The sequence below is a fragment of the Rhamphochromis sp. 'chilingali' genome, assembly GCF_963969265.1.
Source record: "Rhamphochromis sp. 'chilingali' genome assembly, chromosome: 19".
Lineage (NCBI taxonomy): Eukaryota > Metazoa > Chordata > Actinopteri > Cichliformes > Cichlidae > Rhamphochromis > Rhamphochromis sp. 'chilingali'.
Window position 1 is genome coordinate 2,306,500 of NC_137946.1, and position 27,949 is coordinate 2,334,448.

Here is a 27,949-nt window from a genome sequence, read left to right on the forward strand (position 1 = left end):
CCATTGATTTTTAATTCCTATTGTATTTGCTATTATTGTTTGTTAGTGGGTGCAAGTGAAAACTGATTGAGTAAGCGAGATCAAAGTGTTAATGAGGTAATTAGGGTAGATAATAAATAATTTATGAGGATGTAATCAAATAGAAGAAAGAAGAAAGCCAATAAAACCCACTGATCCAGCAAATGTCAGCCTAACTCATTAGAAAAAAGATAATGTGCATAGATTACAGTCCTATCAGTGCGTTGCTTTGTGACACAATGCATAATCTGAATCATCTATATGCTCCATCCACACCTTTGATGATCCCTTTGTTAATTTCGGTGTGTGTTTAGCTCACTTAGCTTAGCTACTGTTGTCCAGACTAGGTGTCTATTTACCTTACCTTTTGGAAATAGTTTTTAAGCTTTTATGCAGCGCTGACATAGACCCCATGTGACAAGAAATGTATAATTTTTTCTAACAAAAAGATGGAGCCTTTACAAATATAAACACTTATATGCATACAGCATGGCCATGCTAGCCAGTGATTGCCTTCAATGCTCTGCAGGAAGTCCACAGCTTTGTGGCTTGTTGTTCTTTGCTGGGGATCTCTGTGTAGTGCATTACTTGCTTGTTCAAAAGTCAGATTGCATAGATATGGACTGGCAAATCAAAGTCTTTGCTAAGCTTTTGAGATAAGCCGGTCAATAGGAAATGCTGGTGGAGAGGTGACAGGAGCAGACTTTGGACCTCCTTCTCTCGCTCTTCCTCTTTGCCTCCACTGCAGCGCCGTGGTTTGGATTTCTTCTCTTGTGGAAATCATGAAAATTAATTTTGCCCCCATGGCTATACCCCTCCACAGGAGACTGCAGACTGCCATGGTGCTGCAGTGGGTCTTCACCTTCCTTGGTCTGGGTGAGTGTTGACTTTTCTGTGTGAGTTAAATTGGGAAACCTGTAGATGATGGAAGGATGCAAGAATGACTCTGCTAAAGAAGTAAAAGGATAAATGAAGATTTTCACATTAATATTATTGTTGTGAAACATAAACATGCTTGTTTAGCTGCTTTTGATAAAGTCACAATTAGTGCAAAACAGAGAACCTTTGTTTTACGTGAGCTGTAGTTCTGCATGGCCAGAAGAGGGAGCCAGACAGAAGAGCATCCATCCAAGTCATTTCATCCGCCTGTTGTTTTTGTAGTTCTGGAGAACAGAGCTCCTTAATTCAGGTTTCCAAGCTTTTTTATTTTTTGACACAGCCACAGAACCCTGTTAATATTTGCTGCCACACTTTATCCCAATGGCTCTGTTCAAGTTTACATTTGTATTCTTAGCCACTTCACCATCTCTGTAACTAGTTTATGAGCTCCCTGGTGCAGCAGGTGATACAAGTCATTCATAGCTAGGTTTGTGATAACTAGTATTTCAGTGTCCATGCTAAACACGAGCTTTGATTATTTGCCTTCATGCTATTTGTCTTTTTTCGCCAAGAGAGATTAAAAATATTGATTCGAAGCGTCCTGAAAGCAATAAAAATGAGAGTGATAGCAAATATACAGTTATAAAACCAAGATTGGCACTTCTAATACATATCTGTAAATCTGTAAAGGACTTCAAGACTCTGAGATGGTCTCCCCCCTGAACAGAGTCCAATTTATGCATACGCTATCATGGCTAACTCTGATATAGTTACCAATCATTTAGTGTCTGTTGTGTTAGTGAATGTCCTTCTCGTCTCAGCACCCACCTGCATCTTCCTGTTCTTTTACCTGATGTTCACTCGCTACTGGCTGATCAGCGTGCTGTATGCTGTCTGGTGGTACTTTGATTATGACACTCCTGCACGTGGAGGCAACAGGTCGCCCTTCCTGTGCAGCCTCAAAGTTTGGGAATACATGCGTGATTACTTTCCCATCAAGGTAAGAGAAAGCTTTAGACTTCTTGTTTTTGCGTCATCTATTTTTTGTGCAGGCACATTGCTTCCATAAGGAGACAGAAAATCAATATGTGGAGGATTCGCTTGTGCAAGGGATTCGCTTGTGCAAGAGAGTAGGACATCAGAACATCTGCCAGGTCATCTGATCTAATCTCCAGCCTGCAATGAGGAATGCTTCTTATCTATGTCCTTGGCAACAAATGATCCACAGATGGAGGACACTCCTCTGTTTCCTGTTGTAATTAGGTACTGTGACAGTGTTATACAGTGATAAGTGACACTCATAGCTAAATATATGAGTTAAAAAATGTGCATACACTACTGGTCAAAAGTTTTAGAACACCTCAACCTTTTTGCAATTCCAGTCGTTCAAGTCCAATGAAAAGGTAAGAGGTGAACAGCCAGAAATAAAAGAAAAAAGGTAAGGTTACCCAAAACTGAACAATCATGTCCATTTCAGAATTCTACAAAAATACCTTTTTCAGGAACAACATGTGTTAATAATTTAAAGCTGTTCTGCAGCAATGAAGGTTGATCAAGTCTCGAAAGCTGGTGCTACTAATTCCTACAGGTTTCCAACTTTTCTGGATTACTTACAGCCTCTTCTGTCTGCATGAAAGCCGTGCTGGAACACACTGTGGTACCAGGCCCTCGTGAGCATCAGTTGAACAGTATTGTACTGCTGAAAGTAGTGTGTTGCTACAAAAATGGTGAGAAAAAGGTGATTAACAATGGAAGAGACACAGACCTTTATAACACTTAAAAATAGGTCTGTCCTACAGAGAAACTGCAATGAAAGTCAGGTGTCGGTGACTACAGTTTCCCTAAACATCAGAAGAAACTGGAGCAAAATCTGACAGGTAGAGGTCTGCAGACCCAAAGACACAACTGAATCAGAGGACTGAGTTAACAGCTTGGGTGATAAGGGGCTCACGGGACAACAGTAGTCGTAGTAAGCAAGTCTCAGTTTCAACTGTGAAGAGAAGACTTCAAGCTGCAGGTTTGACAGAACAATGCTAAAACATCAGAATAAGACAAGGAGGCTTGTCTGGGCCATGAAACACGGCCACTGGACTACTGAAGACTGGAGGAAGGTATTATGGATGGATGAATCAAAATTTGAAATCTTTGGTTCATCAAGCAGGATCTTTGCAGGCGAGTAGATGAAAGGATGGTTCCAAGTCCAAGCTGTGCCAGAACTACCTCAGGAAAAAAGAACAAGATGGTGAGCTTGAAAACAGCAGCACAGTCTCCAGACTCAAACCCCATCGAGCTGGTTTGGGATTAACTGGACAGAAGAGAGAAAGCAAAGCAACTTACAAGGTCAACATTTATGGGAACTTCTGCAACAAATATGGGAAAAACTTTCTGAAGAATATTTGATTTCTGTCGTAGAAAGAATGTCACGGGTGTGTTCAGCTGTTATATCTGCTAAAGGAGGCTACTTTGAGTCAGAAGTCATTTCTGTTTTTTTAACTCCAGTTGCTTATTTGTACTTGGCTTTCATTTCAAGTTAAATGAGACATTAAACTGCACAACTTTCAATTACAAAAATTGGAAAAATTGTGTTCCAAAACTTTTGACCGGTAGTGTATTCATTCAATACTAAAAAGTCTAATAAAAATCCACATCTCAATAAAAATATTTCAAATATTTGTTTGTTTTGAAAGAAGATAAACAAACTGAAAGCATAAAAATAAAACCAAAAGCCCAGGGACCAACACCAGAGCACAAAGCGGGGGAACAGTCGTACATAACAAAATAAAGACAGGACTATATACACACAAGGGGCTAATTAGGGGACGAAAGAACAGCTCGGTGAAACTTACTTGATAAGGAGAAAAAGGGAAAAAAAGAAGAGACAAGACATGAGGGACAAAAGACTACCAAAATAAAACAGGATGTAATCTGATATAAGGTTAACACAGAGATGGAGACGTGACAAACTACAGGAGCACACAGAAGTATGAAGTGAAACTCAAAGAATGAAATATGAACCACAAGCAAAAACTAAATTGTCAAAGGTAAAAAAATAAAAAATAAACTGAGAAGGCCTGAGAATATAAGTGTAATGAAGCCAACCAGAAAACAGGAGCTATTAGGAAAGAATGTAAAATGCAAAAGAACTTAAAACTCAATAAACGCAGGAATCAAAAAATAATATGAAACTGAAACGTGGGTGAAAAACCCACGATCCATGAGAGAAGCTGCTGTAAATAAACGCTGCGTTGCCAAGCCCTGATTGTGCGTTACAGGCTCCCCTCTTGTGTTACATCACGCCCTCTTGTGACAGCATGGATGAGTAGTATTTTGTCTACACGACTATGAAGTGACTCCTGGCTTATTTTTTTAACCATGACAAATAACGGCAGAAGACCTTTTCTGTGAAATTCACAGAGAACAAAAACTCTATTAACAACATCTGCTTCATTACATGGATCGACTGCTCGCCCCTGGATGTGACTGATACTTTGGACCGAGCTGATAAGACAACGTGAAACAACAATGAAGCTGTTGTTGTTTTAGCACAAACCCCGTATAAGTGTTCATAAAGACTTGCTAAAAAACATTTATACTGAAGTTTATTTGTTTGGGTTTTTATTCTATGGGTGGATTCCTTAAAATTACTTTAAATAAATGTTTCACTGAAATCTAAAACTTATGATTACTAAAAATAATCATAAAGATCAACTTATTTTCCTCCTAGAAAGCTTTACATCTTAACAGAAAGTGATTGTAGATGTTTCATTTTGAAACTATCTGTAGTGCTGTAAGTGGGTCATATCTGTCTTTACGTGAAGAAGCCCTCGAAGCTATGCATGAAAACACAATAGAAACTGACCAGTATATTTGCTCAAGTCATTGGCTATTATTGTCCAATAGACGAGCAATATGAAAGCTTGTCCTTTATCTATAGGTCAGCTATGTCAACGTGCAGTCGGCCATAAAATATGTCACACTTGGGGCTCCTTGGATTAGAAACATGATCGTGATACATTTAACAAAAAAATACAATACTGAAAATAATTTTAAATACAGTGACATGAATATTAATAATAAATACAACAAATAGTATCGGACACAAAATCACTAAAACTTTGTCTGCACATCAATAATAATAATAACAAGTAATACACACACACACACACACACACACACACACACACACACACACACACACACATATGTATATATAAAATTCCCAGCTCGCCCCTGCGGGCGGTTTATCCTTCAAGCTCGGGTCCTCTACCAGAGGCCTGGGAGCTTGAGGGTCCTGCGCAGTATCTTAGCTGTTCCCAGGACTGCGCTCTTCTGGACAGAGATCTCCGATGTTGTTCCCGGGATCTGCTGGAGCCACTCGCCTAGCTTGGGAGTCACCGCACCTAGTGCTCCGATTACCACGGGGACCACCGTTACCTTCACCCTCCACATCCTCTCGAGCTCTTCTCTGAGCCCTTGGTATTTCTCCAGCTTCTCGTGTTCCTTCTTCCTGATATTGCTGTCATTGGGAACCGCTACATCGATCACTACGGCCGTCTTCTTCTGTTTGTCTACCACCACTATGTCCGGTTGGTTAGCCACCACCATTTTGTCCGTCTGTATCTGGAAGTCCCACAGGATCTTAGCTCGGTCATTCTCCACCACCCTTGGGGGCATCTCCCATTTTGACCTCGGGACTTCCAGGTTATACTCGGCACAGATGTTCCTGTACACTATGCCGGCCACTTGGTTATGGCGTTCCATGTATGCCTTGCCTGCTAGCATCTTGCACCCTGCTGTTATGTGCTGGATTGTCTCTGGGGCATCTTTACACAGCCTGCACCTGGGGTCTTGCCTGGTGTGATAGACCCCAGCCTCTATGGATCTTGTGCTCAGAGCTTGTTCTTGTGCTGCCATGATTAGTGCCTCTGTGCTGTCTTTCAGTCCAGCTTTGTCCAGCCACTGGTAGGATGGACAAAGCTGGACTGAAAGACAGCACATATATATATATATATATATATATATATATATATATATATATATATATATATATATATATATATATATATATATCATTAGAGGCCTCGTGTGAATATTTTGAATTTCATATATTAAATAATTTCTTAGAAAAAAATTTCTAAGAAAAAAAACCAAGAATGTTTTGTGCCATCTAGTTCAAACTGAATTCTGCCCAGCATCATCTGACTGCCACATTGGGCCCGAAACAAGGAGTCCGTGTGAGGGTAGAGAGAAGATGTGTTATTTAAAGTTTCCTAATTCCTTTCATTAGCGTGTCTTTGCCCACCGTTTCTAATACACCGTCACCAGCTCAGGCTGAAAGCTCACCAGCTGATGTGAGTGTCTTGGTTTCTAAAAGGACAAAAATGCATGTAGACGAGATAGTGACGCAAATTCAAATGTATCTGAAGGCAATTACAGAGGCACACATGGCGTCATTTTCAGGCTACAAAACATATTTTTGCATCTTTATGACGATAAACCACATTTAATCCTGACGCCACCACCAAGTTACCAAGTCCTGAAGTTGTCAGTGGTTATGGAAAAGCACTTTCTCACAAGTGATTTGGGGTGATACTCCTGTGTAGCCCACAGACTTTATCTGCCATGATTGTCTTCCCACAAAACTTCCCCAGGGTACATCTATGAATACCTTTCCACTAATGCAGCGGATGATGCAGTGTGGAGCTAGGTCCACCTGGGAATTTGGGAAAAGTAGATATTTATCCTTTTGAAAACTATCTTGGCAGGAATGATAGAAACACAGATTATGTAACGATGAAGGCTCGACAGCAGGTCTTGGTGACACTACGATAGACACTTCGCTTACTTAGTGCCTAAGTAAGCGAAGTGGAACTTAGGCACTGGAGCTAATGTGGAACTGGAGCTAATGTTTAACTTTGGGAGCCACCTGCAGCAGGTCTCCACAGCACGGACACCAACAATCAGCTCCACGAAGGTCCAGTAACATGACTTGCTTATATAAGCTTTACTCACAACCTTCATGTGATCTATTACAATCTGAGAAAGCTTTAAAATCTGTGTGAATGCACCCTTATTCATTAAGAAATAATAAAGAGAAAACATTACTGGAAAAACTGTATCAAATGACTGAAACTGGTTCTGAGAAAAGAAAAGTGTTGTCTTGAGTATGAATCTCACGCACAGATCAGTGAAGGGAGTGCTTATTTTTAGCGGACTAAACAAACGACATCATGGAGCTTTTCACTTGTGTCGCTTCAAACATTACAGAGAAATATCACTAAGTTTGCGAGGATTGATCACAAACACAGTGGCTCATAATTTACTTGCCAAAGAGCAAAATAAGTTGCATAAGCAGCTCAATGAAGCTCCAACCAATGGAGAAGAGCTGGGCAATGAATTCAGAGACTCAGCATCCGTCTATATTCACCAATTCCAACAAAAAGAACATCTCCAGCATTAAAGGAGAATCCCAAGAAAAAGGTTTGAGACAGAGCTGCTTATCTTCCTCGAGATTTTATTGTTGATAATCAGAGAGTGTTTTTTATTAAATATTGCTAATATCCAGTGTTTCTGTGACACCAGAAGTCTTTTACCTTGCAAATAGCAAGATGACCTTTGTCATGTGTAAACACTGGCACATCTCTTTAACCTTCCTGCCAAGTGACAAATATATGGAAGTACAAGATGTTCATTTCAACTTTTATATAAACTTGAAGTGAGCAACCCTGGACACTTATCGCCTTTGGAAACACGATGGGCCCCCATTGTGCTCACCTTTTAGTATTATATTTTATTAAGTGCTTTTTTCACGTGAATAAAGGGTAGCTCCTCAAAACCCAGCTGAAATCTTCTGTACTTTAAGATGTGAGCCACAAACACTTTGGAAGACAGCCCTGGTCCAGTTGGCAGAACACAGCTGTGAAGTGGAAATTTGAAGCATTGCAAAAGTCTTTCAGTGACTCAGCAGACATCCACTGCAATCATTAGGCATGCTTCTGAAATCACTTTTGAAACTCAGAATATTTCCATATTTATTCTAGAGTTATGTTCGGGAGACATCTATGTTAGCCAGCATTAAAAAGAAAAAACAGGTAACATTTATGTTTAAAAGGTTTCAGGAAGATATTTTGTTTTCATGCTGTAAAACCTTCTATGTGCATGAAGGGTTAGAAAACTTGAACCTGCCAAACCTCTGCAACGTGCTCCTTATCTCTGTTTGAGGCTACTTTCTCCATGTAACTATTAACACATCACACCTGAATCTCTGACCTCCTGGTTGGCAGTAGAGTAGCGCTGTGGGCAGTGCCAACTGTATTTTGACCTTTTTAACAGTGTGCTGGGAGCCTAGAATGCTAAAAGCTAAATGAAGGGAAGGTGCTCCTAATATCTGAAAAACACTGCAAGTGCAGTATTTTTTATTCAAACGGTCCTGGTTATTTTCTGGCACATGAGCATATTGCAGAACCTCTCAGACAAGTCAATGATTAATTGTTCTTCACTGTTTTTACCATTTCTCCTTCATTTTTGTGTAATGAAATTTGGTACATGCAGGATATCCCCTGATTCCTTTCATCAAGTGCTGCGCTGAAATTAGAGGTGCATGTATTCATGCTTTAACTTTAGGCCCTACTTAAAAGATAAGGAACTGTTGTTTGCTTGCATCAAGCTGAATTTGAAACATCTTGTAATGTCAGTTATGTTATTTGTGTTTTATTTACATGATGACACCAATCAGGGTCATTTTAACCCCAATATAAAATATCTGAAATAAACAGACAACCAGCCAAAAGTGTCATGTAACAGCATCAGCTCTCCTTTTCATGACCAGAGCATGTCCCAGCTCAGCTCTCAGGTAAAGTAGGTCCAGTGACACCTTCAGTATTTTTACTTACTTTCTTTAGGACTCTTGGCTGGAGTTAATAAAGCTACATAAACCCTCTAGCATTCCAAAATATTACTATTTTTTTTAAAAACAAAACAGCATCAGTAGATGTGAACAGACTAAAAAAGGCATAAAAATGAGGATTAATAGATAATAAAACACCTGTGCAACATGATAAAACATGTGTGTATCTCTGGGATCCAGTTGGCATTAGACACAGTTGTGATGTGGAAACTTGAACTCTGCATTGCATAAAATCTGGACGACGGAGGCAATAGTGGGCAGAAAATGTCTACTGGAAGCTTGAATGTGAAGACATGTAATAAAACAATCGCAGTCAGAAAATCTTTTGCAATACCCAGCAATGAAATTGCTGTGAAACAGTTGCTAAACTTCAACAGAACGAGGAGGAATTATACAAGTGGAGCCTCTGGTCATTTTTAGTCTCTGGTTGAACTCTGGTTGAACGGGCTTCTGGGCCTAGCCTGCACACTTTGTAAAGGAAGGAAATGTCCTATATGTAGAGTTTAGAGAAGAAATGCGTCGTTGGTACAGCTGATAACAAAACATGAAAAATAGCTTGAAAAAAGAAAACAGCTGGACGCCTCCAGGAAGATATTCATGGTTATATGTGCTATATAAATACATTTTGATTTGATTTGATTTGATGGTTCATCCAAGAGGCTTCTTAGGTTATAAAAATGGTGGTGAGTCCAAGTTATTAAACCCTGAGTGGTGCTCGTCCCCTGAGGCGCGTTGATCTGCTATTGATCATGTGGATCATCACATCAGCCTACGTGTGAAAAAATGTGTGGGCCATTTCATTTTAAACTTCAATAACAGAACTTAAGGATAAATACATAAATAAATAATTTAAAAAACAAACAAAAACAAAACAACAACAATTTTATTACTTTTTATGCTCACTGCTGCCATCCTGGATTGTTAACTTTGGGAGGCAACAAAGCTGGAGCTGGTAGAGCCTGCAGTGACTTTCTGAGTTGAGGGAGATACCAGTTAAAAATTCTGACTCGGGGAAACCACTGCGTGACCCTGGCCCACCCCATCACATGACCTATTCTTTCACGAATGTTTGTAGAAGCAGTCTGCATGCCTAGATGATTGATTTTACACACCTGTAGCCATGGAAGTTATCGGAAAACTTAATTCAATGATTTGGATGGTCTGGGATATTTTTTAAAACATAGTGTTCGCTCAGTGTTTTCTGTTATATCTCCTTGTGTCAACCCCATAACTTAAGTTAATGTATGTGTCTGCATTTCCCAGTTTAGCTATGACTGATTTCCTGTTTTTTTGTGTGTTCAGTCTTACTTCGCCCCGCCTCGTTGTCTGGATTATCTGTACCTGTGTCTTGCTTTCAACCTAAGTGAAAGTTTGTCATTTTCCTGTTGTTGGGTTTTGGGGTTTTTGCAGTTTAGGTCCCCCTTCTTGCTATTCATGTCAAATATGGCCAGATCTATGAAACCACACTTGCAATATACCATTTACTTGTAGTATATACTGTATAATATTTATATATTTATGATGCTTTTTGTGCAGAAATACGGGCAATTTCAAAGGTTTCACATACAGTACTTCATCCTGCCAGTGTGGCTGTTAAAGTCATACCCAATCGAGTCCTGAAGCCTCAGGCAGGGGAGATGAGGGAAGGTTCAGAGGGTCAAAGACATTGTGTTGAAACTGAGATATTGAGGCACATGTTTGGACTGCAGCCAGAGCCAAGCAACTGCAACGCAAAGTCCAAAACAGCTCTTAGGCTGATGAGGATTAAACGGTTTACCATGATTCTGGTGGCCATTATCATCCCGAGTATGTCTGCATGCACTCTTGACTATGTATACATCTACAAATATCATCTTTCCCCTCCCTTCAGTTGGTGAAGACGGCTGACTTAGATCCCAGGCATAACTACATCCTTGGCTTCCATCCCCATGGTGTGCTGGTGGCAGGAGCCTTTACCAACTTCTGCACCTACTCGACAGGCTTCAGACAGCTGTTTCCAGGCATCACCAGCTACCTGCTCATGTTGCCTCTTTGGTTCAGAGCTCCATTCTTCAGAGACTACATCATGTGTGGAGGTTTGAGCTATTGACATTTCAATCATATTTCCCATTCTTCTTTTTTATGTATGTTAAAATAAACATATTGTATTTGAACACTTTAAATATTTTTTCCTTCTGTTACAACATTGCAGGCCTGATTCCTTCAGACAAAGAGAGTGCCACTTATCCACTCTGCAAAAAGAAAGGTGGAAATGCTATTGTGATAGCTGTTGGAGGGGCACCAGAGGCCCTTGATGCCCACCCAGGCACTTTCAATGTACTCTTGGCCCATAAAAAAGGCTTCATCAAAATGGCCATGGAGTATGGGTAAGATCAGCCACCCCTGAGGCAATGTGGAAAATTCTGCTCCATCTACGCCTCTGAAATGGTTTTGCTTATTAAAAAGATTGTCAATCTATTCATTTTAGGGGGTTTTTGTAGCTTGACTCCTGAAACTTATTCAAGTGACTTGCATGGAATTTCCTGGGAAAGCGCATATTCTGCTATGAGATCAGTTAGAAATAAGAAACCAATAGAGCTCAACCATTTTTTTCCCAGAGCTCATCTGGTACCAGTCTTCTCTTTTGGGGAGAATGAAGTGTATGACCAGGTGGAAAACCCGAGGGGAACCTGGCTTCGATGGTTGCAGGAAAACCTGCAAAAGATCATGGGTGTCTCTCTTCCTCTCTTCCATGCACGAGGCATTTTCCAGTACTCCTTCGGCCTTATGCCCTACAGAAAACCTATCAACACAGTAGGTGAGTAAGCAGCTTTACTCCACCATCACTACGTGCAGCTGGATGGATACTTGGGCAGCAGTGTATATTAACACTCTAAAGGCCTAATAGATATCTTCCCTCAGGTAAAAACATATAGTAAAGCATCCTTGCACTTCCCAATAAGTTTTCAACTTTGTGAGAAGTAACTGACGTCACTGAGTTCAGTTTCGGTGCATGTGAGTAATGGCGATCAGATATAGAGGGAGATTCGCTGTGAGAACAAACACACCGTCCTTTGTAACTGGCTGGCACGCAGTCCGCACGCTCAGTAAACATCTTAAACATACTGTAACTAAACAAAGTACATAAAGCACTTTGTCACATCTCTGCAGTTGGGCGGCCAATCAAAGTGGAGAAGAAAGCAAAGCCAACTGCCGAGGAACTTGATGCCCTCCACCAGCTGTACATGGATGAACTCAGCAATCTGTTTGAGGAGCACAAAGGCAACTATGGAGTAGACAAAGACACACACCTGAACTTTGTCTAAAGTGCAACAAGGCCTGGGTGGAATTGGACGCCTCTTTGTAAAGCTCTGGTGCTGCAGATTCTGTACACCTGCTCACAGCTCATCCTTTAACTAAAGACAAAGTGATTGTTTGTACGCTCGCACCGGGCTGAGCAGGAGCTCCATGTGACTCAAGGCTATTGCAGAGGTCTGTGTTTAAACATGTCCTGTCTCAATAAAGCCCAAACATGTAAGCTGGAAAGGCTGTCTTTAAAATCTCAGATCAAATGAAAGATGTTCTACGAGTGCATTAAAATTCATCATGAAACTCTAATAATGTGTTCGGTTCATTTGGATATTTAGAGTTCAGAAGCAGTTGTGTAATCTCACATATTCATGTATTAAAGATTTCATGTGTAGCTCTTTCAGCTTCAGTGTCTGAGAACAATCTCTCTTTGAAACGACAGTTAGGCTGACTCATGCTTACACGGTGAAGTCTAATGTAGTCTGAAAAAAGGGAAAGTTTTCTGTGTTTATTTAGTCATGATTATCAAAGAAGCCAACCGAGGCCACACAGCCAAGACATCTTGGCCTCACCTATAATTGTAAATGATTTATTCTGCAATGACTGCCAGAAAGGAAAAGTTGCTCCCTTGGTTCTTTTTTCACCTGGTGCATGACTGTGGAGCGAAACATGAACGTGGGCCCACAGCTGGCACACGGGCCTCGCTCTGGGAACCTTGGATTTAGACTGTTGCCCTTCCTCTGGGGCTACATGTGAACATTGCAGTTGTTGCATATGAGGTGTTGGGATTTGTGCAAGGCCCGAAACTTTCTCAAATAGAGTCATAGGTTGAAGTCAGATTACAACATTATACTGGCAACACTGTAAAAGAACGGAAGCAAAAACTGCAGGATTCATTTCATATTTTAAACAGTACACTCCATACAGGCAGCACAAAATCAGCGGGAATTTCCTTCTTTTGTCTTCAGAGATGTAAAAGTAGTGTTAAGTAAGTCTCGCACCGTTACTGGTTACTTTTAGGATTATGATTTTGAATCCAAGCATTTCACCCATCATGGTTGTTTTTACTTATACTGTTAGGTACAGGAGCTGTACATGTGGTGCCTTTGGCTGGCTGAGCTGTGGTTTTCAAAACCCAACCATCTCCTGGAGCTGCTTTTAATTGTTGGCAAGGAATCATCCAAGTGTCTTCCTTCAGTGTCTGCCTTTCAGGCCGTCAGTACTATTGAGAACAGTCTTAATGATCGTTTTAAAATTCTTAGATATATTTTTATTACCAAGTGAGACGTGAGAATAAATATGAGTGTGTGTGTGTGATTTATTGTATTATTAGAAATCACAGGTTAAAGGGTGTCTGGTTTTTTAATCTGAGTCCCAAATGATAAGAGTGTCTGTGAACTTTGGCAGGTGACTTTTATATCACATGGCACAATTCTGATATTTCCAAATGAAATAACTGACAGACTGGACAATGCCCTGCTCCTTTCAACACAGAGCAGGCAAGATATACTGTATGTGTGTACGTGTGTGATGAGCTGACAAAAATGCTGACTAAAGGACGAGCAGATGTGGGTAGAGAATAAGAAAGAGATCATCTTTAAATAAAGCAGTCTGCACGTAATATAGCGAGTCCCTTTTAACCTTGTCTTGTGTCCAACTCTACAAAGTACAACATGAATCAGAATTTAGATTTCTCGCTGGAAATTATGAGCTTGTCTATAGACTAATGTCAGCGTACCATTTAAAAATCCTGTATCTGTTATCAGGAGGCATTAACGCACATCAGACATTGATACTGTCAGCAAGACCTCTGCTGTCAGCACTGTGCAAAAGTCTTGAGTAATGCCTCGTTTCTTTATTTTATGCTTGCAAGGATCCAACCTTGTTGTAATTTCTAAAGTGCTCTTGAGCAATAGTTCTCCAGGCTTTCTGAGATCTATCAGTGTTTTTCATTTCTGTCTTGTCTGGACAGAACACTATAGTCACCGACTGGCCTCCCCACATCCTGTACCTGTACTGTGATGTAGCGTAAGATCATCTTGACAGAGAACAGAACAAAAGGCAGCCAACAGCTGAAGAAAAGTTTTGGGATGTCTGTCAAGAACCCTGCAGAACTATTCTCAAAGACTGCTTAAAGAATGACAATAAACACTGAGAGTTCAGGCTGTGCTGAAGAATAAAAGCAGTCATATCAAATATTGACTTTCAAGCTTGCAAGAATTCGAAAGACACTGTTTTTGCCTTATATGCTGCATTTCTCCGTCAATGAATAAAGAAATGAGGGATCAAGACAGTAATGATGCTAAACCACGTTTACACTTATAACAACATAATGGCTCTATATTAAAGCAGTGTAGTTGCTAAACTGGCTTATTTTAGGTTCCAAACAGCCCACTATTGAAAACACAAAGCATAGTATTAAACGAACAGTATCCCATGGAAGGCCTCGAACTGCTGAGCAGTTTAAGTTTAGTGTTGAATGAAGATGTGATGCAGCGTAGTGGCAAACATGTCTGTGGGAAAATGTTGCTGCCAATAAACTCAAAATGAGCTCATATTTCCTCTCTCCCGTCAAATAAACAAGAGGTTTAAATAATTATTCATCAGTTGCAAATCTCTGCAGTGGGATTTTTTTTTTAAAAATCTTACAAAGTGTTTCACGTTTCACAAAAGCCGAAACAGCAGAATTCACCAGTAATCCACCAGGCGTGATGATCCTGTTATTAGTCTTATCAGTGTAAAGTGATGAAAATTTAATGGGGCATGTTTTGTGCTTTGGAAACAGTCCTTGCCTGCTAAGTATGTTGTTAGTGTGTTGTAGATTGTACTCATACAGTACAGTAGACAATGCTTTCAATGTTTGTTTGGTCTCAAGCTGCCGTTAGGTGGGTGTGGGGTGTGAGTGAGGTCAGGATAACAACATTATTGACTTATTTTTGAAGACAGTGGTCAAAGTACAGAATCCTACAGGGCACATCTTATCTTTGTGGCTTTTAAGCGTCACGATCTAAATACTCATTAAAATATAACGTAATATTGGCTCTATCGTCCCAAATGAATTACAGCATTTTAAGAAATGAAAAGTTGCTTTAGAGCAGAGAGCTTACATGAGACCTTATTATATTAGGGGAGGAAGTCATATCTGTAGATAACGGGATATCTGTTCTACAGATTATTATTATTATATGAGAACAAGAAATTCTGCAACAGTCGGGGTAAGCAGGATGGATTATTGCAGGTGGTGCATAATTTCAGAATTAACTGTCACCACAGCAGAAAAAACTGGAGCTGAACACTCGAACTCCTCACACCACAATCAAAAGCCAGCCAGAGGCGGCACTGAAGAAAGAATAAACAATACTAAAGACTGTACTTTAAAAGCAGATTATTCCAGCGCTGCTGCTGCTGATGCTGTTGCCCTGAATTATTTCTCAACACTGACCTGATGTCAAGGACTATATAATTGATTCATCCAGAAGCTGTTATATTTCTTGGCTGGGTCCCTGTAGATATGCGATATCAGTTTTTGGATGAAGCACATTAGATACAAAGTGCAAGAGATTTTTTTTCTTTTTTACTGGAACAGACAGGAAATTATATTTAATTTGTTGAAGTCAAAAGAGGTAAAGCCAAAGAGCAAACATTAAAAAGCATGACTTCAGCAGGATCATGAGCTCAGACATGACTTCATTGAAATCTTCAGGCTCAATTGCTGCACAATCAAAGCTAAAGATCTAAAACAACACATCCAGCATCCTATATGGTAATATGCCCCCATCGATATTACTATTTAAACTTCAAGTATCTTGTGCTATTTCATCTAAATGCCATTACATAGTAAACAGTAGATATTTTTACACTGTGATTTTGGTGGTTTACCTTCTCCACGGGTGGGCTCACATTTTCAGCTGTTTGCCAGCAGCTTTACTTTAGTCATGTGTCCTGCTGGGTCTGGCTTGGTGAGTATCTCTGCAGTGCCAAGTGCAGAGGATTTACCTGAGCGCTTTCTTGGACAGATGGCTGCCTCTGTAACCTGTTACACAATGCAACCCACAGCTGCCCGTGTTTGGAGTCATGTCATGACATATTGAGCACTTTTCAGTGCAGCAGGTTCAGTTCAGTTTTTTTTTTAAAGGTCTGATGTTGGTGATTTGGTTGCAGCATTGATACAGAGCACATTCCAGTTCACGAGAATAAAAGAATAAATACAATATTGTGGAAAAGTCAAAAGTGATATAAGTCTTTAAATCTTGCTTCCAAGGATTCTGAAAGCAAGATATAAGCTGATGTTTTCGGACATCAGCCGCCTTTTCATCCATTTTCAGTCACGCACTGTTTTTTTTTCCTTTGTTAAGCTCCTTAACACGGACCTATGCATCGTTCAAGCAAGAAAAAGGAATCTAACTCAAGGGATGAACCAGTGTTGTGTCTACACATGGTGAACAACTTAGATAAGTCAGTCATGGATTGGCCTGGACTTCATTACTGAACAAGTGTGGGATCATCTTGACAAAGAAACGGAGACGGCAGCATCCAAGGAAGAGCTTTGAGTCTCCGACAGGAAACTATAAGCTTCAGGCTGTGCTGAAGAACTCAGTCATAACAAATACTGACTTTCAAGTTCAATATAATTATTAGAACGTTTTCTTGTCTATTTTATTTCAATGTATGTTTGCACGTGTCAATAAATCGTTGCACATATTTCCCATTTTCCCAGCAAAATATAAAGGAATATAGCGCAAGACTTTTGCACAATACTGTACATAGATTACATATGTGTTAAATCTTAGATCTTAGGAAAATGATTCGCAGCTATAAATAGTTGCCGACTGCGTTTAAACAAGCGAGTAACTTAGCTTTGGCAATTTGGAGACAGAACATTGAACTCTGTATGCGGAGGGTGCAACATCTCTCGAATGATGTAAGGCCGGTGCAACTTCTTTTGCAAGAGTTGCTTTTGGCATCAGTCAATACCTACGACCCTGATATAAAGTAAGCAGCTTTATTAAATTAACTAAAAATTAAAAAGCAGCTTAAATATAGTAAAACTAATGATTTTAAGGTTTATAGCTATGAACAAATAATTTTAGACAAAAATAATAATAATAAAGAATAAAAGTTTAATTCGATTAAAAACAGACTTCCTTTCTAAAAAAAACAACAACAAAAACCCCCCCAAAACAAACACTTTTTTTAAAATAAGGAGAAAGGGACCGTTTATTACTTGGCTTCTGGCCATAAAACAGCTGGACACATGTTTGTACACAGCTCCTCTGTCCCATGAGGCATGCTGAAGAGCTGTGGCACGAATGGTCAATACATGTTTTGAACAGGTCGCTGACCCACGTGACTGGCCTCATAAATACAGAGAGAGCAGCTCAGCGGCAGCACTGCTCCTCCACGTTACCTGCAGTCTTGCCTCCGCTTTGGTGTCCGCAGACTCCCGCAGTACCTCCTGGCTTCTTGCTCCTCCCCGCGCTGATTAAATGCCCGCTGGACTCTTCAGTCAGCTGCTGTTAAACGCAGTCATGACAGCGGAGCTGTAAGCTCGGAGCTCCTGATGTTTTAACTTATTTTATTATTGTTTAAAAAATAATTTCAAAGGTTTTTCGGGCACTTTGATCAGCCAACAAGAAGACTGAGCTATGAAAACCATACTTGCTGCATACTCGGGATTCATCAAAGGTAAGATGGTTATTTGGGGTCTTCAAAAGTGTCCCAAGGGCGTGAAGGAGCGAAACGAATAGGAACGCAAACAAGCCTGGAGTTTTGTTTTAATGCATGCAAAACAAAACGGGAGTTTAATACTTACTATGATAACAGAAATGAAATTAATAGGATATTGCTATGCTCAATCATCCTGGTAAATCAATCTCCAAAGGTTGATTCTGTTCATCTGGACACAGTGGGAGAAGCTCAAAATACTGTCTAAGAATTTTGCTATTATGTATTTTGCTAATCACTGTGTTTGATTTGTGTTCTGTGAATACTTATAACACGCTTCCACTCTGAATGGTCTTTGGTTGAGAGGAACTAAACTCGGGCTTTTAACCTAAACCACACAGTGACAGCTGCAAGTTAGCTCAAAGTTGATGGAATAATGACACACGGATGTAAGTGACCATACCTCTCATAATCGCATGCTTTCTGCATGCATCTTGCTTATAATTCGTGGGGTTATTGTGGGAATGGGGGTGGAGGAGTGGTAGTGGGGGGTTCCCTGTTGTGTTACTGTATCCAAACATGCCATTTGGTTTCTGTGTATCAAATATGATTCATAGCTTAAATGAACACTAGAAACTATACGAACACAAGCTGATGTGTCTATGTGGGCCTGTTATTGTGTTAATTACAAAACGTTGTGCTGTTTGCATTTAGAGGCGACTACTTGCATGTCCAATAATTCTAGCTGTTTAGGTCTAGGATGGCTCTTGAAAGCCAAGCACGTGGGCCCCCCTGTTGTGCCCCCTGTTCTCCAGGAGATCACACTGTTTGTTTGGTTTCAGCTTTTACCCACCAGTTTGATCTAGCTCTAAGCAGGCTGGTTTAACCATCACTGCTGAATTCCAGCCAACTTCTCTGCCACACATTTAAGCTGTGATAGTCTCAAGGACTCATAGCATCATAGTTTGCAGGCATTACCAGCCGAGCCCCGGTACCAGGTTATTTTCAGTGAGGACAGATGGGATTAGAGGACAGCGTTTTCCTGGAGTGCGAGAGCTTCTTATTGGCTCGCTGTGACACGGCCTCGACTCACGTTAGTTGCTTCTTAATGTTGCTTTGCGCTTCTTTCTCACACGTAGTTGCGTGGGTTCACTCTTTCAGCCTGGTGAGTAGCTGAGGCTGTGTAGTTTTGGACTCGCTGGAAATGTACTGTATTATTGATGTAGGACAGGTCGGTGCAATCCGTTCTGGAGTAAATCATTAACTCTTTGTTTTGATTGATGTCCACCTTTGGCTTTGTTTAACTCAAATCAACTCTAGGCAAGAATTTCTTCTGGGAAATGTTGACTAGATTTTTTTTTTTGCGTGATCTTTATCTCTTCCTTCTGTTTTTATACCTGATCCATTGATTTGTTTTTGTCTCAAGGCACTGGCTCCAGCATCCTCTCCGCTCTGCAGGACCTCCCCTCAGGGTTATGGCCCTGCACATCCAAGATGGAGAAGCATCTGCAGGTGATCTCTGTGATGCAGTGGGTCATCTCCTTCTTAGCCTTGGGTGAGTGAGAGAGTTGACTTATTAGTGTCACAAGTAAAGGAGGTCAGATCAGTCTTTAAAGTGAACACACACTCGTTGATGGCTTGTTGGCCTTCTTTCGTGTGATTACACCCTGATGATGGATTACCTTAACCCTTTGTGATGAATTCAGGTTTAACTTTAGTGACTATTTCCCCGTCTCCCCCCAGGTGCTGCCTGCACTGCATTACTGATCTACATCTTCTGCACTGACTGCTGGCTGATTGCTGCCATTTATATAGCCTGGCTTATTTTTGACTGGAACACCCCAAAACAAGGCAAGCCACGAAAGATGTCGATTTAAAAACAAAACAAAACTGTTACCTAATGGTTTGAGTTTTGGCTGCACCGGACTATAGGTCTTAATGAGAGACTTTCTGGCACTGTGAACTAGTGTGGCGGTTTAACTAAAATAATTGCTTATAATTCTTGATTTTATTTTTATGATTTCATTTATTTGAAGTAACCAAAATGAGATTTGTGAAATGACAATGTTGAGATTTTAGGCACGTTTGATGAGGATTTCTGCATCCGGTGATAGAAAAGCTTTAGACTAATGCTATTTCCTCTGCCTTTTATTTTACTTTAATAAGCTTTACAAGTTCACAAATTGTTTTCATTAGTTAATTTTTTTTTTCAAAAGTTTAGTTTTTATTTTCATTTTGGTTAACTACATTTTTCCACATCTAGTTTTAATTTTTAGTTTAGTTTTTGTTAACTATAATAACCTTGAGTCTTAGACAAAGAATTGCCCACCTGTTGGTGCCACATTCTTTGAAATGACAGTTTAATCCGGCTAAAGAGTTTCTTTTTCTTTTTCATCATTTTAAAAATTTGTACTTTAGCTAACATGCTATAGATTGGCATGTTAGCTAAAGTATAGCATGCTAAAATGCTATACATTAGCATGTTAGACTACTAGCTTAGCTTATGTTAGCATGCTATATGTTAGCATGCTAAAATGCTATACATTAGCATGTTAGACTACTGGCTTAGCTTATGTTAGCATGCTATATGTTAGCATGCTAAAATGCTATACATTAGCATGTTAGACTACTGGCTTAGCTTATGTTAGCATGCTGGTTTAGCTCAACACAGTGCTCTGCCGTGTACAGCCTTACTGTACCCCTAGCATGGCAGCACATGTAAACGTAGAGCTCAAGGGAATTTTGGGTAGTGCGGAAACTTATTATTCAGGCATATTCGGTTCATTTCTCAGCATCTTAATGAGAGGACAGTTGTTCGGATTATTTTGACTGGGTAATATTTGAAGACGTCACTCTGCACTTCCGGGCAAAACTAATTAAATGACAGATTAATAAACTGTATAATAAAAAACTAAGGTTGAATTGTTACGAAAAATTACGGTTAGTTCTATTTTTGTGCGCATGCTCTGAGTGACTCATGTGTAACTTTCTCCTCAGGTGGCAGGAGGTCCTCCTGGGTGAGGAACTGGACAGTGTGGACGTATTTCCGAGACTACTTTCCAATCAGGGTGGGTGAATGTGTCATCTTTGTGATGCTCCCTTGCTGACGCACTCATCTGTAATATAGGGAAATCTGGAGCTTTGCAGAGCGACGGTGGTGCCAGGACTCCAGGAAATGGGTCCTAAACATCTCCCTTATGTCAGATGAAGCTGCTCCTGTGTGAAATGTGTTTAGTTGTGCACGTTTAACATTACAGATAGGCTTATCGGGGCTGCATTGAGCCATCTGCTCTGTACTCTTACTTGTCCTGTGTTGATTAAGATGAGGGTATGATGTTGGCTTCAGACTTTGCCCCAGTTGAAGGTCTAAGAAGCAGTGCTAAGCTTTTCTCTCATCAGGTTCTCCGCAGTGTAGGGGACAATAAAATCCCTGGTCAGGCTAAAGGGCTTTGTGTTGGATGGTACAGATGTTTAGTAGCTGTTCCTCACTATACTGTCACACAAGAAGTCAAAAGTCACGGTTAAAGCATGCTTAAAGGGAGGATAGCTGTCTTCTTACACATTACACAGTAGTCATAAAAATACAGGGCCAACGTTCCACTCTCTAACATCCAGGAGCAATATATATTTACTTATTTAATTTATTTATTAAACAAATATGTTGAAGTCGGTCAGATCTTGAGAACAAAGAGCGCTAAATCCAGGGTGATGAACCAAGCATTCATTCTTTGTCATCTAGATGCTTCACTGTAGTTGGGCCTTTCTCATTGATGTCACCACCTCATGTTTAACACAGATGAAGCCACTGTATTAGTTATTCGCTCATGTGAAGCTGTTACATTCACAGTCAAAGTGAGGGATTTACTGTTTTTTGTACTTCAAAATATCCTGAAATTATCTACAAACACATGAGTTAGTCACAGGGCGAGTATTGATGATTTATGAGTTGGAAACAACCGGTCAAAGTCCGAGCCAACACTGAGGACCGTTGAGGTGAGGACCGAAGGAAGTCCGAAGTGAGACTTGTTATGAAATGTGTTGCACGGATAGATGTGCAAGTCTGCTTCAATACTAGAATCAGGTACTCTTTTATATTACTGCTGCTCCTTCTTGAAACGAGTGACTCTCTTCTTCCTCCTTCTCTTTTCTTCTGCTTGGATCTGTACGAGGGGTTAAGTGCTGTGTTTGCTGCCCTAGTCCCACTGTAATCCTCCACATATGCCAGGTGGTCTCCTGCGCTGCCATGGAGAGCTTGAATGGGTTCTCCTGTGCTAATGTGATTACACAGCTGTTATTTTGGACTAGCTACTAATGGAGCTTTGTTTACACATTGTGATGGATCCAAGTCTGCACTGCACATCAGAGCACACTTTTCTTATGGGCCATGTTCACCTTTACAGCTTTATTGTGCAATGATGGGTTTGATGATAATGCTGACACATCACTGCTGTCAGCCTGAACAGGTGCACACTGGATCCTAATTTTATGATTGTATGTGCTGTCTGGCTGATAAGAGTGTCCTAGTTTTACTAAAGCAGTATACATCATACTGTGTGTGTGTGCAATGAATAATGGCTGTCTACACATCCATGTTCACATGTAGTGTTAAAAAATATACCTACAATAATGTTTACTATCGCCTGTCAGTGCGCCCGAGGGTGGCTGTGGCTACAATGTAGCTGCCATCAGCAGTGTGTGAATGGGTGGATGACTGGATGAGTAAAGCACTATACAAATACAGGCCATTTACCATATTGAAAATCACTAAAGTATACAGCTATGATCGTATATTGTTAACATTGTTACTGGAACCCATTTATGTTCTTCATATTTCAGGACTTTGCTTTACTGTCTTGGATTCTCATTCATGAATTGCTTTGTGTATAATTGAACCATCTTTGGGTTTTTTTTTTTTTTGTTTTGTTTTTTTTTTTCCTTCATTCACAAACAAAAAGCTAGTAAATATTACAGTTCAGATGATGTCATAAGCTTCTTTTTACAGGATGCTTCTGCTGAACAGAAATATGGTTGGTGATTAAAGTTTGATAAAAGAGAAGCTAGTTCCTAAACTGTTGAGTAATCAGGCCGTGATCTTTGGAAACATGCGCTGCTGGTGAATGCTTCAATTTTAATTTTTCTTTTTGAGCTTCGAGCACCTCGAGCCAAATGCCATTTAGTTCACATCGCAGTGGTCTAGAATAAAGGTGCCCAGGGTGAATCTGACCCTTGTAAGCTATTAGACATCACAAATTCTTGAACACACCATTTCAGGCTAGCATTCTTGCTATTACGGCGCTGAACATTGGTCTCATTTCAGTATTTATTTATTTATTTTTTTGAGGGGAGGGGGTTCCACCTTTAATCACATTTATCATGCAGTGGCTTTAGTTTTCGTCTAAAGTCTGTTTCAGTTTTTGCACCTTATCCGTTTGATGCATGATAAAAGCAGAAAAATAAATCCATGTTCATCAAACTTTTGTCCTCGTCTGAGAATCGGTCTCACACTGTTTATCCACTCTTTGTCCTTTTTGTCCTGCAGCTAATTAAAACTCACGACCTGCTGCCCAGCCGGAACTACATCTTTGGCTACCATCCCCACGGCATCTTTTGTTTTGGTGGTTTCTGCAACTTTGGGACGGAGGCCACAGGCTTCTCTAAGAAATTCCCTGGCATCAAGCCTTCCCTTGCAACCCTAGCAGGAAACTTTCGTTTTCCCATCCTGCGAGACTATCTGATGTCTGGAGGTGAGATTTGACTGAAGAAGCCAGAAATTCTTGTTTGAATTCTTAAAATGTCAAAATAAGTGATAACTAGCGCTGGGAGAGCTGACCTTTGTCCTGCTGCGGCTTCAGTTGACATCGATCGACTGATTCTGAGCTTCATCTGTTTGGAGGGCCTGTTTGCTCTTCAGGCTTCATTTTTGCCCCTTACATGTGGAATAAGTTCTTGTTTTCTTTTTTGAATGTTTAACATTTCTTCTGCATATTGGTGGATTTTGCCTAATGCACAATATGGTATAGAAAGCATACAAAAGGCTGGTGTGTAACTCGTACAGAGACCTAAAACTCAGTGAATCTGAGTTGTAATGAGCAGTTTACCTACATTTTGCCCCCCCACAGGTATCTGCCCTGTGAACAGGAACTCCATCGACTACCTGTTGTCACAGAATGGGACGGGAAATGCTGTGATTATCGTTGTCGGAGGGGCAGCCGAGTCTCTGCAGTGCACACCCGGCTTGAATTCTGTCACCCTGAAGAATCGTAAAGGCTTCGTTAGGCTAGCGCTGCGGAAAGGGTGAGTCGGCTGCGCATTTTCAGACACGAGCACGTGTGGTTTTCACTGACCCGCACAATATGTTGTTGAATGGGAAAATGTCATTCCCTGAGCTGCGGCACCTCACGGGAATAACAAAATCCTAGATTATTATACCCAGAAAGGCCACATGCTTGCAAAGAGAGAGCTGCTAAATCATTCTATGAATGTGCAGTGTTGTCCCTGCTCAGCTCCTCGTGACATATAGTTCACTTTCAGGGGCTGGGCAGTTTGAGCTCCCCCCTTGGCTATGCGTTAATGAGACAGACTGCAGCATGAAGGGCCCTCGGTTTATCTCACCAGCCCAAACAAGCCCATTCCTTCACAAATACAGCCGAGGATTATCATATCAGTGGGTGCACCCTATCCAAAGAAGCTTAGAACGCGCTGGAAAAGACACGCAGTTATGCAGACCTTTATTCGTTACAATTAGGCTAGCACAGCAGCTGATGTAAGCCTCAAATGTGAATTTGGGTCACTTTGGATTGATTTTGTGGAACTTCTAAGGCTTTGTTTCAGTGCTTATGAAATAGAGACGATGTTGCAACCAGCTGAATGATGTGTTGTGTCGTCACAAAACAAGTGTCCGCTTTAACAAATATATTTATTGTTTATTTTTGGTCAAAGGGATTGATGCTCTGATTGTTTCTTCTAAAATACTGGATGGAAAACCAGATTGAATCTTTCACAAACAGCTGGAAAAAATCTCTCTCTAAAAACGACTGATTCTGTGGTCTAAAAACGGCCCCTGCAAACCTTCAGACTCTAGCTTAGTTACAGATCAGGGTGGATTTAAGAAATTTCCCGATCACATAACACCTTCCACAGTTGTTATACAAAAACGTGGTTGCTCCTCCCCACAGGGACATTGAATGCTTTTTACAAACTGTCCGTGTTCCTTGCACCGATTCCTGATGGTGCACATTGCACCATAAATCCAAACCTGTTGGCTATTTTTGAATATTTAGTAAACTGAAGCTGGCCGTTCAGGCAAGTAGAGACATGTAAGGAACGTGGTGGTTATCACACGTGTGCAACGCTTCAAACTCTGTTCTTATTACTGCTTTTAAAACCAGGAGATTCACAGATAGGATTATAATATAACCATAAAACCACATTTCTGGTCATGTGAACAACAACTGCAAAGCTTCAGCAAGAGGACAGTGAACAAATATTTGTTTATTAACTGACATTTTTCTCAAATAAGTCTCAATGACCTTTTATGTGTTCTAGATGTTTCGCATAGATGTGTTGTTCTTTTTCACGGTCGGGCAGGTGTGTTGAGTCACTTGCTTTGTTCCCTCAGGGCTGATCTGGTTCCAGTCTATTCCTTCGGCGAGAACGACGCCTACAAGCAGGTGATCTTCGACGAGGGGACCGTCTGGAGGTCTCTGCAAAAGAAGTTACAGAAGATGTTGGGCTTTGCCCCGTGCCTTTTCTTTGGAAGCTCCTGGGGCATTGTGCCTTTTTCCAAGCCCATCACTACCATAGGCAAGTTTGTCTCGTGTTTGCTTTGACTGTACGGTACAGATTAGTTTTCTCTGACCTCGACATGGCTGTGTTACTAAAGTTTTTGTAGGACAGTGACCAACCAAACAGTTCATAGGACACAGTCAATATTTGCTCAACTGTTTGTTTTAACTGTTTGTCTCCTGTGTTCTTTTTCTTTTTTAATAGTTGGGGAGCCAATCACTGTGCCAAAAATTGAGGATGCATCAGAGGAAGCGGTGGATCTCTACCATGCAATGTACATCAAGTCCCTCCAGTGCCTTTTTGACAAGTACAAGACCCGCTTTGGTCTGAAAGAGAGTGACATCCTGCACATCCACTAGGAAGATGACGGGTCGCTGCTAATGGCCCGAACTGTGCATCTCCAAACCCCTCGCCTCGTCTTCGTTTCGTCACCTTCGTCATCGCACCTGGGTGCCTAGATTATCTCTGGACTGCAGATGACACATTTTGCATGTTTACTGAAGAAACCTTTGCTCACTGCGCCATCTCACACACACGCATAGTGCTTTCTCAGGCAATGGCAGGTTTAATGAATGGTGGCCTTTCCCAGCTGCTCTTGTCTGGTTGCCCACAGTGCCTCATCAGTGCCTTTTTTTTCCCCTCCCAGTTTTCTTTTAAAACTTGGGCGTCACGTTTTAACTGCTTCTTTCAGGCAGTGGTCGCTAAGCTCCACTAGATGGAGCCAGAAGGTAACTTGCAGGACTTCTTCCTGAGCTCCTTTACAACTCTACACGCTGAACGCACAAACAATGCAAATGAAAGGTACCACTTTATCACTGGGTAGTGCCCAAAGATTAATCGAGCCAAAGACATATGATGTCCACAGACATGTGGTGATTCCTGCTGGTTAAAGGCCGAAAGTGAAGGAATTCTACCAGGTATGGTGAATGCACAAACGCATAAGACATAAGACATAAGCCTTACAGTGTTAATTGAATTCTGTAGCAAGGAAATGCCTATTTTAGTGCATTTGTCTCAACAAATATTTCTGGTGCACTTTTGATGTTTTACATCACCCTCTGAGGTTTTAGTCTCAAAGATTCCCCCCCCCCCCCAAGACAGGCACTGCTCTGCTTGGCTTATTTCTTTTTCTTTTTTATGTTCATACTGGTGACAGGGTTTCTATCTGGGTGGATACATTTAATGTATGCAGTGTAAACTACGTGATTTCTTGTAACTTAAGTGTCTTGGAAGGTTTTGAGCTGTAGTTGAAAAGGATAAAATGGTTTTGTGGGTGAAAATCCTGATGTTTGCGGGTGAAGATGGATGGATGGAATCCTGATGTTTGATGATTCCAGTTTACAGTGAGTTTTATAAAAAATCTTTCAGGGGAATCATTTAAAATAAGCAAGCGTGCGTCATGTCGATGGGAATAAAGTGTAACAGAATTGGCTGAATTTACAGATGCAATTTTCACTGGTTTGAGCATTGTGACGACTACTATGGAGCAGTGTGATACCTGTGCAATGGATTTGCAAGCAATAAGCAGCGAGACTTGTCTGTGTGATGAGTTGCATAATCTTTCTGCTGATGTTTAAATTAAACTTTTGTAAGTTTTCAGAAAAAAAGTGTGGTGTGTCTTTGAAGTCTTTCCCACATTTATGTCAATGTTTTACTAAATCTGAGTCTTATGTATGTGCTGTGTAGGGAGCACGCCCACCAAATATATGCTTTGTTTTGAACAGTATTTGGCTGGAGAGTATTTAATATTATCCACAATTCTCTTATCAGCAAAAACTTTCAAAGTCCAGCTGGGCCATACAGTATACCTCTGAAACCACAATTTACCTCTATGGGAGGAAAAAACCTCCCTTTCATCCCTCCCTGCAGGTGATATAGATGTGATCCTCAAGCTCGCGTTCTCTACCAGAGACCTGGGAGTTTAGGGCTCTGTGCCGTACTTTGTCTGTTCCTCTGGACCGACACCTCTGATGTTATACCTGGAGTTTTCTGGAGCCACTCTTCCAATTTCAGGGTTACAGCTCCTACTGCTGCTAATTACCACTGGGACCATTTTAAACTTTAGCTTCCACATCTGCTGGTGCTATGCAAATAAAACTGAACTGAATATTTTTGAGGATTATTCCACCCCATTTAAAAACGATCAACATGAAAAGTGACCGTGTAAATGTTAATTGTATGTTTTCCATTTTATGCACTAACCATATACACTCTTGTGTATGTCATGTTTTGAAATTGTTAAACCTACAACGGAATGATAAACATTGTATCTACTGCTTATGGAGTCGTTGCCTTGTTTTCAGAAGTGAAACTGAAAATGTTTGAGGAATAAAGCCTGTGCGCAAAGTTCATTTAAGGTTTTCCATTATTCAGTTTCTGTTAGTTATACTTGTTCTTATGGCCTTTTTT

The 27,949-nt window shown here is 40.6% G+C and overlaps 1 protein-coding gene across 1 annotated transcript; it reads left to right on the forward strand.

The window, feature by feature from the left end:
• The first annotated feature begins 761 nt into the window (after nt 1–761).
• Nucleotides 762–27,572, forward strand: LOC308387025 (uncharacterized protein). The gene is made up of 15 exons (XM_080866896.1): nt 762–894; nt 1,719–1,897; nt 10,674–10,878; nt 10,995–11,169; nt 11,401–11,600; nt 11,954–12,102; nt 17,531–17,606; nt 17,735–17,776; nt 19,182–19,310; nt 19,499–19,606; nt 20,753–20,823; nt 23,295–23,499; nt 23,875–24,049; nt 25,374–25,558; nt 25,745–27,572. The coding sequence occupies exons 1-15, from the start codon at nt 801–803 to the stop codon at nt 25,897–25,899; spliced, it is 2,148 nt and encodes a 715-aa protein (XP_080723022.1). The 5' UTR covers nt 762–800; the 3' UTR covers nt 25,900–27,572.
• Nucleotides 27,573–27,949: the final 377 nt, after the last annotated feature.

Coding starts and splice junctions, on each gene's coding strand:
- LOC308387025 (XM_080866896.1), top strand. CDS start 801: ATGAAAATTAATTTTGCCCCCATGGCTATACCCCTCCACAGGAGACTG. Junction 19,311..19,498: donor CATCTCCTTCTTAGCCTTGG/GTGAGTGAGAGA, acceptor GTCTCCCCCCAG/GTGCTGCCTGCACTGCATTA. Junction 20,824..23,294: donor GAGACTACTTTCCAATCAGG/GTGGGTGAATGT, acceptor TTTGTCCTGCAG/CTAATTAAAACTCACGACCT.